Source organism: Anser brachyrhynchus (genome assembly GCF_964034855.1).
Source record: "Anser brachyrhynchus genome assembly, chromosome: 3".
In the NCBI taxonomy this organism is placed as follows: Eukaryota; Metazoa; Chordata; class Aves; order Anseriformes; family Anatidae; genus Anser; species Anser brachyrhynchus.
This window is the reverse complement of record NC_137696.1, coordinates 7,357,239-7,373,180: the sequence shown is the minus strand read 5'-3', so window position 1 is coordinate 7,373,180 and position 15,942 is coordinate 7,357,239. Positions and strand designations below refer to the sequence as shown.

Genomic DNA, 15,942 nt, shown 5'->3' with positions numbered 1-15,942 from the left:
GCCAACACCCATAGACAACACCGCAACACAACAAAAACAGAAGACATTCCTCCACCAGTGCTGTCCCTCTGACTAGCATTTGGAGGAAGTTCTCATTAACACAGCATGCTTGTTGCACTGAGCATTTGGTTGGGCCTTTTTGTACTATTTTCCATAGACCTTACAAACTCCTAATTGCTGCAGCTGTGGAAGAATGACTTTAGAGCTTGCAGAAGAAGCAATCACCATTCCTTTCACTTAAAACAATCTAAGGTAAAGAAAGGGGCGTGGGTGCCAGATTTCCCCCTCTCCCATTCCCTGCTTTTTCTTATTTGGTCTGCTGGACAGTCAGAATTATACAGTAACTTGTAACAGACTAACAGTGAGAAGGGGGAAAGGGAAAAGAGATATGAAAGTTGTATAGCAAAAGGAACCCTGATTAAACAAAAAACCAACCACAGGAAGGAGGTATGTCCATGGGTGCATGTATATAAAATCTCCCCTAAGACACCAGGCCAGGTACTAAATAAATTAGCAAAAAAAAAAAAAAAGAGCTACAGATACCTTGATATCATCTAGAAATGCAATATCTTCTTTCTGTATTGCTTTGTCTGTCCATACTAAGGCACTATAGGTCTTTGTTTTTTCCTCTTCACCTTCCTTCATACGACCAATTGCCTCTCTAAATAAAAAAAATTAATTACTCATATAACATAAGCATAATTATATAATGCTGTGAGCAAGAACGCTTGCAAAACTCCCAAAGCGTCACTTTGAAATCCCTTGCCAGCAATGATAAATACTGACCTGGTGACAAGCTGTAAATCTCGAACCTGTATTTTGTCTGACGAGTTATTAATTGTCTGCGATATTTAAAAAAAGAATCAGTTAGCAAAACTGCTCTCTTAGAGAAGAAACACATGCTTTATGAGTTCCATGAGGTGCAAATGATTTACCTGCTGAAGTTCCTTCATTTCCTCAGCAGTAAAATGTATTCTACGAGGATTCACAAGCTCAATGGCAAAGGGCCTTCCTGGCAACATGCACAGTCACAAAACATAAAAACATGTTGTTCTAAATTAACGTTTGAATTTATGCAGTAAGGTTGGAAGGTGTGAAGGCTGTCTGCTGTTATGCAAACAGGGATAGGAACTTGCAGGCTTAGGGATGTAACATCAGATGGAAGGAAAGAAACAAGGGACTTTTTTGGCTACTAAACCCCAGTATCAGCAATAAGTGCAAATTACGACTTCCCAGAAGACATCTTGTACAAGTCTGTGCTAATTAAAAAATAAAATAAGAAAAAAAGTTAATTAGCTTATTTTCTGTCACCTACAGCAATGCCCAGGTGCAGGATGATGTTAAATCCCGCTCCCTCAGCTAAACATCTGTTGCAATAGCTGCACTTTCTGTGCTGAGGGCCAGGGATGATCCCCAGTAAAAGCAATGCCAAGAACTACGCTCCCAATCAGGCAAGAATTGGAATGCATCGTTGTTAGTTTTCACTTTTTCTTCCCCCCTCCTCCTTTGGATATAGTAGATTCAGCGTATTTTCCAATACTGACCTTTAGAAAGGAGCCAAGTTAAAACAGAAAACAAGGCTTCCCCACTCCCCAGTGACAGGCAAAGCACAAGGACCCAACAGAAAACAAGACATGAATCTGTCTGGCATAAAGGTTTTAAAAATAGGAAGTGAATAGAATAAACATTCTTAACAAGCTCTGCTTTTCCATGCAGCTATGCAGCCAAGGACACAGAAAAAGGTCTCCTCTTTCAGTTCTTTTTATGAAACTATGAAGTCTTTGGGAATAAATACATAAATATCACTAAAATGTTTCCACCATAAAACTTCAAAGCATGTCTAGTCACACACTTATGCACTTAGCAGTCAGCAAGACCTATCAGGGTAGCTCCAGTTAACCATTTTGTTTGTTTCTGTGCTTCACAAGAGATGTTCCAAGCCTTACCATTGCCTAGTGTTCGTACATCCACATCTTCTCTTCCAGAGGAAGAAAAAGTAAAGCCTATAACAGATTTGAACAAGGGAGATGAGATTTTACTTTACATTTTTAATACTCTTTATAATAGTCTCTTTAATACTTTAATACTCCCTTTAATACGCCTTTAAAAGGTGAGATATTCTAAATTTGTTTGCAAATATATTTCAAATAGTTATCTTTATAAAATGAAGCCTGCACTGTATTTGAGCAAATCAGGAGGGAAACAGTTTCTGTTTATTCCTTCATGCTAATTTCTCGAAGAGCACTCCTAATTTTTTCGCCAATCAGTGTAAGCTGTCTTCCTCCAAAACACAACTTACATACACCCAATGGTTTCCAAAGATTTCAGAGAAATCTCTGCTAGTCTGCTCTCCTGGGCAGAAGAGGAAGAAAATTCAGGCCCAATGTGAAAGATAACCACTTTTTTTTTTTTTGTTCAGTTGTTTTTGTCTTTCAAGATACAAACATGTATTGTTGGGTATTTAGTTTCCTGTATCACACCCCTTCTATCTTCAAGCTTTGCCTGAAGGAGGGCTGGGAGACCAAACCCTGCACTAAAAAGTAACTTTGCAGCTCCACTACAAAGGGTCTCTGAAAAACTGTTTCACTTTTTTTTTTTTTTCCCCTCTTTAGGGAACAAACAAGACCACATGAAGATTTTCTTAGTTTTTATTATCCCTCACTTCTCCAGTCATGTAATGAGAACTAAATAACAGTGAGAAAATGTTTCCATGGTCATGAAGGCTTCTTTCTGTCACGATATCAGAATTTTCTTTGCTGGACTCTCCTTGTAAAAAACAAGCTCCAGATCTTTTATCATCTTCACAGCCCTTTGCTGGACTCAATTTAGCATGTCTATGTCTTTCTTGTACTGGAGCCCCAAACGGGGCCCAGTACAGTGTCTCACCACTGCTGAGAAAAGGGGGAAGATCACCTCCCTTGACCTGCTGGCAATGGTCTTCCTGTACATTTATATTGCTCCTCACCATTATTTATAGGCACTTCTGGCGGTCACTTGTGGTAATTCTGCAAGCTGAAGTCGGGTGTTACATACTAACTGGTCTGAAGACATAGTCTGAGAATTTTTCTAGCGTTCAGATTAACAAAGCAACTCTTGGGAGGGAGGAAAGAAGGGGAAAGAAACTCTTTTTTTCTAAACTAATATTTAATGCAATTTTTCCTTGGGCATTCTAGGTCTCTAATTCCAAGTCTAGCAGGCAACAAATGACAGGCAGTGATTATCTCATCTGGGTAATCCCTGGATAAGCATTTATCTTATGGAATTCTATGCACTGAAGAAAATAAATTAATCAAGGTAAGAAACATGAAGGGGTTGAAGGCTAGGCAGATATTATGGAATGCCCATGGCAAAAACCTCCTCATTAGGAGTCACTGAATGAATTACCAACTGTTACGAGGCATGGCTAGACAAAAATACTACCACAAAAAAGCAGACTTTTTGCATCATCAGATCAGCTGAGGAGATATTTTAGAAGGATAAAAGATACAGTATGAAATACAATCATCTAATTACTCATAGGCCATAGCTAAAAAACAGCTTCTGGGCTTTGACTCGGAAGGGTAGGAGAGGGATAAAGAAATGTAGTGTTTTCCATTACACTGTTGTATTAAGTGAGTAGCTACTAAAATAAAAAATTCTAGTAATAATGAAAAATATATATGGTAAAAGATCTCCTAGACACTTACTGTCTGCTTTGAATTCTGCCATGAGATGCTCTGAAATCAGTTCTTCCACTGAAGACTCCAGCTTTCGCTCCCCATCAATAATCCAGGGAGTCTGAGGTAAATTCCTTGAATATTTATTGTACCTTCCTGTAAAAACAAGTATGTTACCTGTAATCGTTCTTAAGTAATGGACAAAAGAACCAGTATTCCATATTAAAATGCATTTAACTTCCATCGGAGCCTCATGAAAATAATTTTACACACTTAACCTTGTTTTACAGCAAGAGCACTGCAGCAACAGTACAAAATTCATGCTCCTGGACCTACAAGTGTTTCAGCATCTGAGATGACCAGCTTAAAGGCACATGTGGAGAACCTATTGCTGCAGTCAAACCCTCAGGTATGAGAAGCACATAAACAAAACTGTACAAAGACTAACAAAACGGAGAAGGAAAAAACAGAGATCCAAGTACCCAGTCTGAGGCAACTTAGTTCTGAATAATTATTCTTTGAATCAGAGCACGGTATTGAGCCAATTTCCTCCAAGCCAAACTAGTGTTTTTTATAAAAATAAATAAATAAATGAAATCAGTACTACATATTGGGCTATAGCTTGATACATCCTCACTAGATAAATAGGATATATATATATACACAAATATACATATATATATGCTTGTCCACCAATCTATGTATGTCCTAAGTAAACAAGTTCCCCCATATCCTTATACCAAATAGTTCAGGTTTCAATCCAAGTTCTGCCTTGTCTGAATGTTTAACAGAAGAAACCCAAACTAAAATGCTTTGGCTCATTACAAGGAAAACAATGCTAGCAAAATACCTCAATAATAAACCAGTGCAAATTTCAAGAACCTTGGAACATTGCTATGTAAAGAGATTGTCATCCTCTGACTGATTCCAGCCCTAGTCTGTTATTATGTCATGCTTGCACGCGACACAAGGACTGCTACAACCAAGAACGAGTCTGACACGGATGACCAAGATGAGCTTTCTTATCGATAGGTTTTATAAGAAGTGAAAATATGCACAAAACAGGGAGCTCATTCAAAAAGAACGAGCAGCCCCCCTGCAGTAACAAGTTCCAAACTGAAACCCTGCATTTATGAAACAAAAAAAGGAGTTCAAAGTAGCTATGCATATGGTACCTGTGTCTTTGTCATCTCAATTTTTTTGGCTTTCAGTATCATACTTTCCTATTTCTAACAACGCTTCCTTCCTGCATTTTGATCTGCAGAAAAACCCACACAAACAAATGGGGACACTGACTAATACTGTTTCGATGGGGCAAATAATGAAAGTACTATGAATAACCATTCAGAAGTCAGCTTCACACTGCTAAATTCTCTTTCCATAAAATGGAAATAGGAAAATAATATTTTTTTTTCTTTCAACTCCCCATTGTAATAATTTTAGCTTTTGATCTGAGCAACAGTGGGTAAAAAAACACAGGTATTTCTCAGTTTGACAACTTCTCCTGAGCCCTTAAAAAAAAAAAAAAGAGTAGCAGAGGGAAGGGATCAGTAAACACCAAAGGTAAGGTCAAGAGGGCAACACAAACTCTGAAACTGTGCTTACAAATTAAGATCCCAATCTCAATTAAAATGCTGTAATAGCAAAAAAAAAATGCACTGTATTCAAGAAATTCTTCTGGATTTAATTCTTTATAAATTAGAGACAACATAGGGTTGTGGATTTTTTTGTTTGTTTGGAACACCACCACTACCACCACCACCACCCCCCAAAAAAACACAAAAACATCCCAATCTATAAGTTACAAAACACAAAAACAAAATTCAATTCAATCACATGCAGAAAACTGACTATGTCTTTGTACGTACATGATAAAACCACTCAACAAAACAGGGTGTTTGGAAAAGGCTAAAAGAAATCAGGTATCTTGGGTTCATGAAAATGTACATTTAACTGTCTAATTGGTAATTAAAAATAAGAAACAGGTATATAGAGAACACCAACTAGCCTGCCATGAGAATATTCAATTTCACATTTTTTTCTTTTCATTTGAAGTTTTCCTTTATTCACGATTTTTACCATCCTTTTAAACATAGCATATAGGCTTAAAATTGTATTTTTTAATAATCTGTGTATAATTAAATAAGTGGTTGTTTATACACAGGGCTGGGGAAGGTTAGATACACTTGTAGGCAACAACAGAAAAGTCTGTAGAATCATCTCAACACAGGGACATCAAATGTTGTTCCACTACCTGTCTTACCCAATTATTCCAGATGTTACCTTGGGTTGGAGGGGGCTAAGATTTCCAAAATTTCACTTTTATTGATTTCATGAAGATCGACAGTTTTGGCTGAAGTAATACGCAGATAAATCCAGATGGTGGACACTGCTAAATCCAACTCAAAATCCCAGCAAAGGAACAGCACAGCACTGCTGACAGCTTATCTAGTGGGGAAGTGCCTTTCCCAAACCACGCACTCATTGTGAGGGGCCATACTGCAACTGCAGCATTTGCAGGGATAAGGGTTATCCCAAGGAGACAGGAAGCAAGACCAATATAATTTCTTCCCCTTTCCAAGTCCACCCTTAGATAGAACTAGATTTAATTCTTTGCTCCTTATAAGTAATTACAGGAATCAACAGATAGCAAGAGTCTCCTGGCTTTTATGGCAGCATTATGAAGTTACGCTTAAGACAACAGAGCAGCAAATAAATGGATCACTTTACCAGCCACAAAAACTGCACCATTATTGCACTGAATTTCCAGTGCAACGCAGAGGTTCTTTGGTGAACACGGGGGACACGGAAAATGCCTGTAAAAGAAAGATTGAGAAAGACTAGTAATACCAGAACATAACAGAGCATCACCCTAGTAATAATGGCACGGAAGACAATGGCTTCAGGTACTAGAAACACAGCTACAGTATAAACTCAGTATTCATATTAATAGCTGGAACAGCAAGAAATGAATAAAGAAAAGAGCTGTCAAGATTTAGTGCATTTAAACATAGTGAACTACAGAGAAAATGTTAACTGATGTCTTCCCACTGCTTGTGTTTTTGCTGCTTGCTTGTTTCTCTATTTTAACCATATTACAGTGTTTGGTGTTTTCTTAAAACTCAACCCACCCTTAACATTTTGGAAATACGGGAAAAATGTCATTGTAGTAAAGAGAAGTTTGCCTTACAGACTCTCAGGTTCAAAATACAGGTGGAAATTCCATGATTTCTAAATCTCTCCTGTGGTTTTGAGGATGCACATAAAGATTCGTTTGAATGTGTGTGATTGGCAATACTGCAATGAACTGTTTTCACTTCCAACCATTCTAAACCCCATGCCAGCCCAGAGACTTGCAGTGACGCGCTGCCAGCAGCACCGAGCAGAACTGCAAGTCCCTGACCTACAGCTTCTCTTCTGTGGTACTCCTGGGATACTAAAACAATGAAGCAATATTACTAATGGGAAGACCATCGATGGCATCATGTCCAGTTTTCCATCTCCTGTGGCTTAATTCAAGCATTTTAACATTGCTTTAACTAAAAAATCTGGAATTATATTTTATTATCAGAAGCCCAGAAAATGCAACACATTTAAAATAATAAACTAGTGGAATTTAAACAATTAGTTCTTTTATAGTCATCTTACTACCACTTATCCACCTAATATTTTCCTCCCCATCCTAATTCTATACAAAAGAACAATACTAAGAACTAGTTTCAGTATATACTTACTTGAGAAAATCCTCTTCTTTTATCTTCTCTAAGGCTTTCATTACTGCCATTCTAGTGAAAACAGACTGCACAGTGAAATAAAAAATGAGTCAAGAAGAGAAGTTAAGAAAGGATATGCCTAAAAAAGAAATAAACCCTAAAACATACACACGAGACACTTCTCACAATACAGTTTTTTCACTCATGTTTTATGTTTTCTTACACCTACAAAGAACTTTGTATCAGCGAGAGCTCACTGTGACCTTAAACCTTAACAGGGCAACAAAGAGCAACATGTAATTTTGCCTAAATATATCCAAGTAGCTTTACTCACAACATGACAACAATGTAATTAGTGCAGCTTACAGATCAGAACATAATGATTATTGTTATACACTTAAATGCTCATGGTTTTGTAGAGCTGGGTCTTGAAATCCTCCAGGCATAGAGCCTGCAAACCCTCTCTGGGGATAGCCTGCTCCACTGTCTGACTGTCCTCATGGTGAAGTTTTTTTCTTGCATCTACTTTGAACCTCTCATTTCAACTTATGGCCACTGTTTCTCAATCTTCTACCATGCACTGTGCTGCTGCCCAACCTGGCAGTCCCCAGCCCGTGTTGCTGACAGAGTTTAATCCTTCCCAGGTGTCAGACTGTGTGTTTGATGCTGCCAAATTTCATATGGCTTGCATCAGCCCGTTCCTTCAGCCTGCCTACGTTACTCTGAGTGGCAGCTCTGCCCTCAGGTTTATCTAACAGTCCTTCCAATTTGTTGTCATCAGCAAACTTGATGAGAATAGACTCTACAGTCTCCTCCAGGTTTTTTATAAAGATGCTCAAAAGGAGGGATCCCAGGACAGACTCCTGCGGTACTCCACTGTCACAGGCATCCAGATAGAGTATGACACCCAGTAACCACTACCCTTTAAGCCCAATCACGTGGATTATTACCCATCTAGCTGTCCACCCATCCAGACCGTAAGTCTAAACACTTCATGATGAGCACTGGTACATGGAAAGGAACTGAAAAGTCATGTTTTCATTCAGCTTCGGGACTTGGAAAAACAGTGAAAAATACTGAATTGCTGTTTGGGGTGATTCAAGTCCTTGCTCTGATGATCCAGGACATCCTGGATGCCTTCAAGAAAGTTGCTGCTTCTCTACCTAAGTATAAACTAGAGGTAAGGTACAGATAGAAGTACCTTCCTTCCTCATAGGACAGATGAGCTGGAAAACCTTTAAAGTAACAGTATGTTTAAATAAGTATCTATGGTAGATGACAATTTTTTACTCAGAATCCAGCTTTTATACCACTTCCGATTAACACAGCCCTTGATGCTAGCTTCAAGCACAGCTTCTTTGTAAGGATGAGCCTCTGACGGCTCTTCAGAGGCTGTATTTCTTCCTTTAGATTCCCCTACATCTTGTTGCCCGTGTGGTTTTAACAGCTAGGCCCTGCTGGTTTAGCTCCTTATGGGGGGTTTCCCCCTTTTAAAGGAAAGTAATGCAGCAAGCAGTGAGTTATGACAATACAATACTTCTAAAAAAAGACTTGTGTGTATTTGTCAGGTGGAGTACAGCAGGCAGAATTCCAGGGTCAGACTGCTTCCACCAGAAGTCGGCAGACTGTTCTCCAGAAAGAAAAAAAGGCCTCTCATAGGCTGCTGACAGAAGTTACCTGTTCTCCCTCGCATCACACCCACTGTCCTACTCCTATCAGCTTATCTCCAACTGCTTTTTATTCTTACACCCCCTCTTTTCTCTCAATGATTGTGTGCACTCAGGGTATGCAACGCGTGGCAAGGTCCCTTTTCTTTCTTCCCCTGCTCCAGAAGTAGACAGGATAAAACCACCCTGGATGTACTGTGTCTTTCATTCAGATCAGAGGACGTGAAAACTCTGGTGTGATCATTCTCTTTCAGCTGCGGAGTCTCCTCTTCACAGTGTGACTTATCTGAACTGTTTTACCTACAGAGAGCTCGAGGATCGTATTTTATGCTACTTTTAATGCATGAGAATCAAATTCTTACATCTGAAGGGATGTATTTACAGAGAACAGTCCTAAAGTATTCCTTTGGACAATCTGGAAAATTAATGAGCTAAAGAAAAGCAACAAGGTCGTAGTTCTCCTAAGGAAAGAAATGTTAAGTGAATAAAAGGAGATGACTTTATTTTCAGACAACTGAAAATTCCGGGACATTTCTGATGAAGGAAAAACAGACATTAAACACAGACTGAATACCCAGGTAAGTTCTTCATTGTAGCTACAGCTGTGAAATTTTGAATGTCAGAAAGGAAATACAACAATGATGAGATCCTACCTGTTTGTTTTTTGCTGGCTTGAAACAATCCGGACAGGCTGTGGCTCTGAATAGAGAGATGAAAATTAGCTGCTACTCTTACAGAAAAAGCAAAAAACAAACAAAACAAAAAATCAGGGACAGACAAGCATAGCATGTAAATGGTCTTTGTATCCCAATATGCCCAGCATCTCACTTCCACAGCTTAGCACAGACCAGATTTTTAAATCAATTTTATCCTAAACCGCAAATGGTGGAAAGTGTGCATTGCCTGATCTAGAGATAAATCACAAAGCTGTGTAAGCCTGTATTGCTCTGACCAACACAAATGTTCCTCAGTTTTGAGATGGGATGGAAAAGCACGTAAGAAGTTTATCTTTCAGTCCTTTTCAATCCTTCTCAATAAATGTTATGATCAATGTTTAAGTTCTCCTCAAGGTATGCTGACATCTTGAAATCTGTATTTCCTGCTCTTAGACAATGTACGCTGCAAATTAAACATATCCAAACCAGAAACACAAATTGCTGCTTCTGGATAGGAAAATTCAACTTACTACAGAAAAAAGTAACCCCAGGTGTTTGATATCATTTGTGTTTTGCCCCTTCAAAAGGAAACTATTGGTTGCTTCACAAAAGTGAAAGCCAAGTCAGTGAAACATTTTTTCTGAGTACTGTAAAGGAAATTATTGTTCCTATTAGTGGATTTCTGTGTATGCAGTAAGAGATGATTTCTAGCCTACAACACAGTTTATCAATTCTTGGTGGTGCTTTTCAACACTTTTATAACTACTGTAGACTATAAAGAAGTAGGTCTGACCTCTTGCAGTTTCTATACAAGAAGCTTTCCCGGTCAGTTTTGACACAAAGCATCACAAATCCCCTCTTCCAGAATTTAAATATAAATCTCCAAATATAAACTAACAAGAGCCAATTTGACCTTCCACATCAAACCAAGGGTCGTTTTGGCACACATACCTACACATGATTTTGTAAAAACAGCTTGAGAGAGGAGAAATTGCAGATGTCATACTTGGAAATCCTATCCAAAAGCATACTTGGAGCTGGGAGGACTTCTCCAGGTTGAGTCAAGGTCTTAACTTTGCTTCCATACGACTGTCATTACTGAAGCTCTGACAATTACCAATTTTCCCTATTTATTCTGAAACTAAAACATTGCCCCAGACATGTCCAGAGCCAACCTTCCACATATGGAGAATGTCCTGACACCTGAGAAACTACCACAAAATTAAGTTAGGGAATGTGTTATTTCAGAAGATTACCCAAAATCTCAATTGCTGTTTAAGTATGCCACAAAGAGAAAGCAAATAAAGGGATGTCATGACACATGGAATAGACCTGAGTAGCTGGAATGTGGAACAAATTCTTTACAATTTTCCCTTCTACAGCTATTCCTCTTGGAGCACCAACACTGGCATCACAACATGCTTGGCATCAATATTTTTGAAAGGTCACAAAAAAGTACTGGGAAGATGAGCTGAAAATAAGAGCTGCCAGGTTTCAGAGGAAGGGAGAGCACTACAGGACATGAGAACTGATCAAGTAAAATTAAGTAAATAAGAACACAGGTATGCTGGAAACTTTTGTGTTTTTATAGGAATGTGGGTAAAATTGCAGTTTGGCTCCAATACTTTTTCATTTGCCCAGTCTTTAAGATGCTGGAAAGGAAAGAAATTCAGCAAATGCTGATAATACTTTGTTCCTAATACTAGGTCTGCCACTGAGCATGCAGTTGTTGAAAACTAAGAAGGTGGCAGGCTGGGCACTCACAAATTGCCAGAAGAGGTACAACGAGGGAAATCAATAAGGGCTGCAAAGGAGATATCTTGTCTCCAGGGATGAAGTCACTACATGACGCAGAAGTCAGAAATTCTATGAGGAGCCTCTGCCTCTGTTAGGATTTAACTTGTCGTAGGAGCACAAGTGATGATACCGAGTGAAACTCAACTTTTCCAGGAAGCATCAGCAAACAGGAAGAGCGAACCTAATTATCCAGAATATACTACTGCCAGATTTTGAGAAATCAGATTCAATGGTAGCTAAATTCACAGAAATATTTTGCTTCTTTGTGTTAAAGAAGGATTTATACAGCAAATGCTCTGTTGGGCCAGGACAAAGATAGTGTGTGGTGGCCAGGGAACTTCTGTTTCTTTTAATCAAGCAGCTAATTTGGATGAACCCACTTCTAAACCTTCCCTCCCATCCATGAGCAGGATGAGAACAGGAAAACCTAGACATGACCTCAGAAGATTCCCCCACCCTCAACTATGTGTTTTGAGTTTATTTTTTTGAAATGATACAGCCATGTTGAGGAGGGTAATGAGTTTGAAAAGGGCTGAAATTCTACAACTTTTTCCAAATGTTCTCCTTCCAGTCCAAATCAAAATTCTGGATGATTTTGTTTATTGGCTTTAAAGCACAGAATTAACCAGACAGAGGTGGCATAACTTTAAGCTTTGCAGCTCTATCTGAATATGAGGGAGTTTAAACTCAGGGCCCATTCGAGTTTATAAACACTGCATATTCTCATCTGTAGCAAATCCAAACCAACAAAGTTGCACAATATTTAGATAAAGATCTTTTGTTATTTATATCAAAACTTACAGGAAACGGCACTCCTCATCTGTTTCTGGGTGAGCAAAGACCACGCTAACTTCAAACAAACTCTAAATTAAAAAAAAAAAAAGGTGGGGGTGGTAATACTTTGTTAAACAAACCAGGAGGATATTCTCAAGCATACTTATTGTAATACTAGGAAAATAGTAAAGAGGTACGCAAAAGAGAACTTATTCTACAACACAATCTAAAGAAAGACATTAAAACTTGTGCCATAATGGCATTTGCATTTCTGAAGTACCCAAAGATGATCTCAGAGCACTTCAATAATATGAGTGACCTACACATCATAGATACTGGCCCCATTTTGCACAGGGGGAATTGAGTCAGAGACAGTATATGCTCAAAGCCTATTACGGTCACTAAACTTAACACACCTTCTGGGAGAGCAGTGCATAGCGTGGAATAAAGATAAAAACCCTGTAGTAGTCACCACTGAAGAATTTTGTCAGGGGCTTCGTTTGCAATGACTGGATGGCCTTGGGGCAAAGAAAGGCAACATGTCCTAGTGGATTGACAGCTAGACTAGAAACTCTAGTGTAATCTCAATTCTACCCCCAATTCCCTCTTTGGCCTTGGGCAAACAACACTCATTACTTCTGTTATTCAGATACCAGTATACCTCAAGAGGGCTATTGAAAAGATTGGCTAATATTCAAGTGGCTTGTAGATAAAGAGTACTACACAAGTAACTTTTATGGTACAATGGTGTCTGAAGTGGCTCAGTGCCTAAGTGTTGTAAAGCTTTTGCTAACTCAGTATGTAAGAAGTTTGTTTCTTCTTGGATTATCTTCAGGGTGACTGAGTGATTCTCTCTTCACTAAGACAAAAGGGATGCTTTCAATTAGCACTCCTGGGAAAAGACAATCTGTAATTACTACGGAAGTTGACAAATCAACTTAACGACTGAGACTAGTCCCGGGGTCAGTCCTACGGCTGATGACAAGTAAAAACTACAGACTGCTTTGTCTTCAGCAGGATTTTTAGCCATGTTTGCAGAGATTTTACAGTCAAGATGATGGTGTTTCTGAATTTGCCTGACAACTTCTGAATGTCACATACAGTCAACGTTTTTCAGAAACATTTGCGGGATGTTAGTCAGAACCTGAAAGTTGAAAATACAGTTTGAGACAACATTCCTGTTGCCTGTTTACTAGTACTGCAGGTTCCAACATGTCTATCTCTAGCAGTCATTAAAGTCAACAAGGACCAGTCTTCCCTCCTTTAGTATGTTTCAGAAATATATTCCAAACACAGTATATAACATGCAAGTAACCTGAAAAATTTATCTCACAAAACAGTAAAAGTGTTGGCAGTAATAGGAGAGCAAAGAAGGAATATATAAGCATTGCTTAGTCTCCAAAAAACAAAGATCCTGGAAAAGTCTCATTTGTAAAAGGAGGGTGGCAGCCCAAGAGCAAGAGATTTAGCAGAAGACTGCAGTGGTCCCAGCATACTCAATGATCTCTGTGTATAAAAATGGAAGTTGAACCCCTTGGCATTGAGACTTGGGGATCTCATGTTAAAAGAACTCCCCCGCTCTCCTTCCCCCTACAGTGAATATAAAAGCAGTGCAACTTGTTTATCTGTTAATGATAAAAATTGTATACATATATATATTTCTACCTATCTATACACGTATACACACATAAAAGAAAGTGCTTTTTTATTTATACAATACCTTTCCATCAGCGGGAACACCCAACTCCTCCGACAACTGGGGATGAATAATCCACTTGTAAGCTTCTTTCAGTTGAACGATGTCATCCTTTGCCAAGGAAAGGCCCAGTTTTCTGAATCACATACATAAAGAGATAATAACTTGCACAGGAGTCTGTCAAAGATAGATACATGACATATGATATTTCTAGACAGAATTAAGTAGCTCATCCGAGGTAAACAAGCAGTGTACAAATGAAATGGACTAACACACTAAGCGTACAGATCACAGCATGAAAGAATGAAAGGCTGTTCCAAGACCTCCTGTAACAGCAGTGAAGCTTTGTACTGAATTAATAAAAAAGGCATTGAGGAAACATTAAGGCCAGACAGGGATTCCAGGTAAGATGCTTCACAGTAAGCACATAAACACACACATGCGGATGCAACACATCATGGTAAATCATACCATGCCATTTAAAGCAAACCCTAATCCACGAAAAAAAAAAAAAGAAAAAAAAAGGTTGGTTTCTTTTTTTCCAACCAGATCAGTGAGATGATCAGCTCTCCAGGTGGTCACATAAGCACTTATGTTAACAGAAGAAAGACAGAAGGTACATGCAGATGGAGCCGGGATACTTCTGATAGTAAATCAACAACATCTAGTTCAGCTTAAGTAAACCGAGTATCCGGATCCTGCAGGGCAGCACCTGTGCTATTTGCTAAGGAGCCTCTTATCCAGGTTCTAGTCAAGGTAATGTCTTGCTTTGCCCTGTTTCTATTTGCCAGTGTTTCTTTCATTAAAAATTTAAAAATAGATTATGTTTCTTCCTGTGTGAGAGAACATGCACTGAGGAAACTCATGGCAGAGTTTCATGGTAGATCAAAAGTTGCAAAAGCCTTTCTAGAGTCTACACAAAGAAAAGCTTAGGAAGAGATACACCAAAAAAAAAATCCTTTGTTGTAAACAAATGAACAAAAAACCACCTTCTGTAAGACTTATTTTTTGTTGTTAAAAGGACGAATCAGTCCTTCATTAAAGGAGGGCATGAACTCCAGTGGACACAAATTCCTAAGGGGAAAATTCCAGGTGAAAACCTCAGCTGAACTCGCTGGGATCTGACTCTATAGGTACAAGACCAGGCCTTGACTCCCCCATCTTCGCCCATGCAGAGAGAAGTTAAAAGAAGCAGACGCCTGTAAGAACGCCAGCATATGATCTCAACCCCTTTGCTTACGAACTTACAAAGCAAAGCACATGTCCTCCTAAACAAATGGCACCAATGGCTACTCAGGCAAGATGTGCCCTATACAAGCTAATCTTCTCTCAAGCAATTTAATGAAACAATGACTTTTAAATTACTCTCAAAGTAAGAAGTGACTCATCAACTTTTACTCTGGCTTTCTATAAATATCTTAAAACAGTACTTCCACTCAGGATCGCTTCCACCAAAGAATAAACCAGTATCTTCAACTAACTTTGAGACAAGTGGATTTATTTTCTCTTGTCAACAGAGCCAGCCTATCCACTCAAAATGGCTCTAGATGTTCTCATTTGGCCAGGAACGGGAGTGTCCCGCAGTAGAAAAAAAATCACTCATTTATTTCAAAACACTGAGGGTAAAAAGCAGAGTCAAAGCTAAATTGCTCTCACCACACTAACATCTTTCTGCTACCACTCGACTGACTTTTCACCATTACCTGACTAAAAATGTTCAGCCACTATTAATGTAAGCTAAATCTGATACGGTGGCAAAACCAAGAGGTCCATATTCCATTATGTCATCAGTGTACAACACGATTCTGGCTCACAGGTGGCATCATGGGACCTCCCAGGACCATTAAGTTAACTGGAAGTTGTACAATTATATAGACAGCCTGCACTCCAAGCTGAAATGCCATGTCCCAGCAATAAGCACACCACACAAGGCAAATGAGATAAGAAACCTCAATTAAGGTTAAACCAGGATACAAAACAAAC

General features: G+C 38.8%; 1 protein-coding gene across 7 annotated transcripts in view; it reads right to left on the bottom strand.

Annotated features, from left to right (window-relative positions):
- The window catches only part of PUS10 (pseudouridine synthase 10), a 34,896-nt gene that overhangs the window by 6,077 nt on the left and 12,877 nt on the right, over nucleotides 1-15,942 (bottom strand). For all 7 annotated transcript variants that reach the window (XM_080587901.1, XM_080587904.1, XM_080587903.1 and 4 more), the window contains 10 exons: nucleotides 13,984-14,095; nucleotides 12,291-12,352; nucleotides 9,690-9,735; nucleotides 7,391-7,455; nucleotides 6,387-6,472; nucleotides 3,687-3,812; nucleotides 1,947-2,003; nucleotides 936-1,012; nucleotides 787-842; nucleotides 544-661 (listed from right to left, as the gene is read on the bottom strand). In XM_080587901.1, the coding sequence (XP_080444027.1) occupies nucleotides 544-661; nucleotides 787-842; nucleotides 936-1,012; nucleotides 1,947-2,003; nucleotides 3,687-3,812; nucleotides 6,387-6,472; nucleotides 7,391-7,455; nucleotides 9,690-9,735; nucleotides 12,291-12,352; nucleotides 13,984-14,095 (805 nt within the window). The remainder of the gene's footprint in view (nucleotides 1-543; nucleotides 662-786; nucleotides 843-935; nucleotides 1,013-1,946; nucleotides 2,004-3,686; nucleotides 3,813-6,386; nucleotides 6,473-7,390; nucleotides 7,456-9,689; nucleotides 9,736-12,290; nucleotides 12,353-13,983; nucleotides 14,096-15,942) is intronic.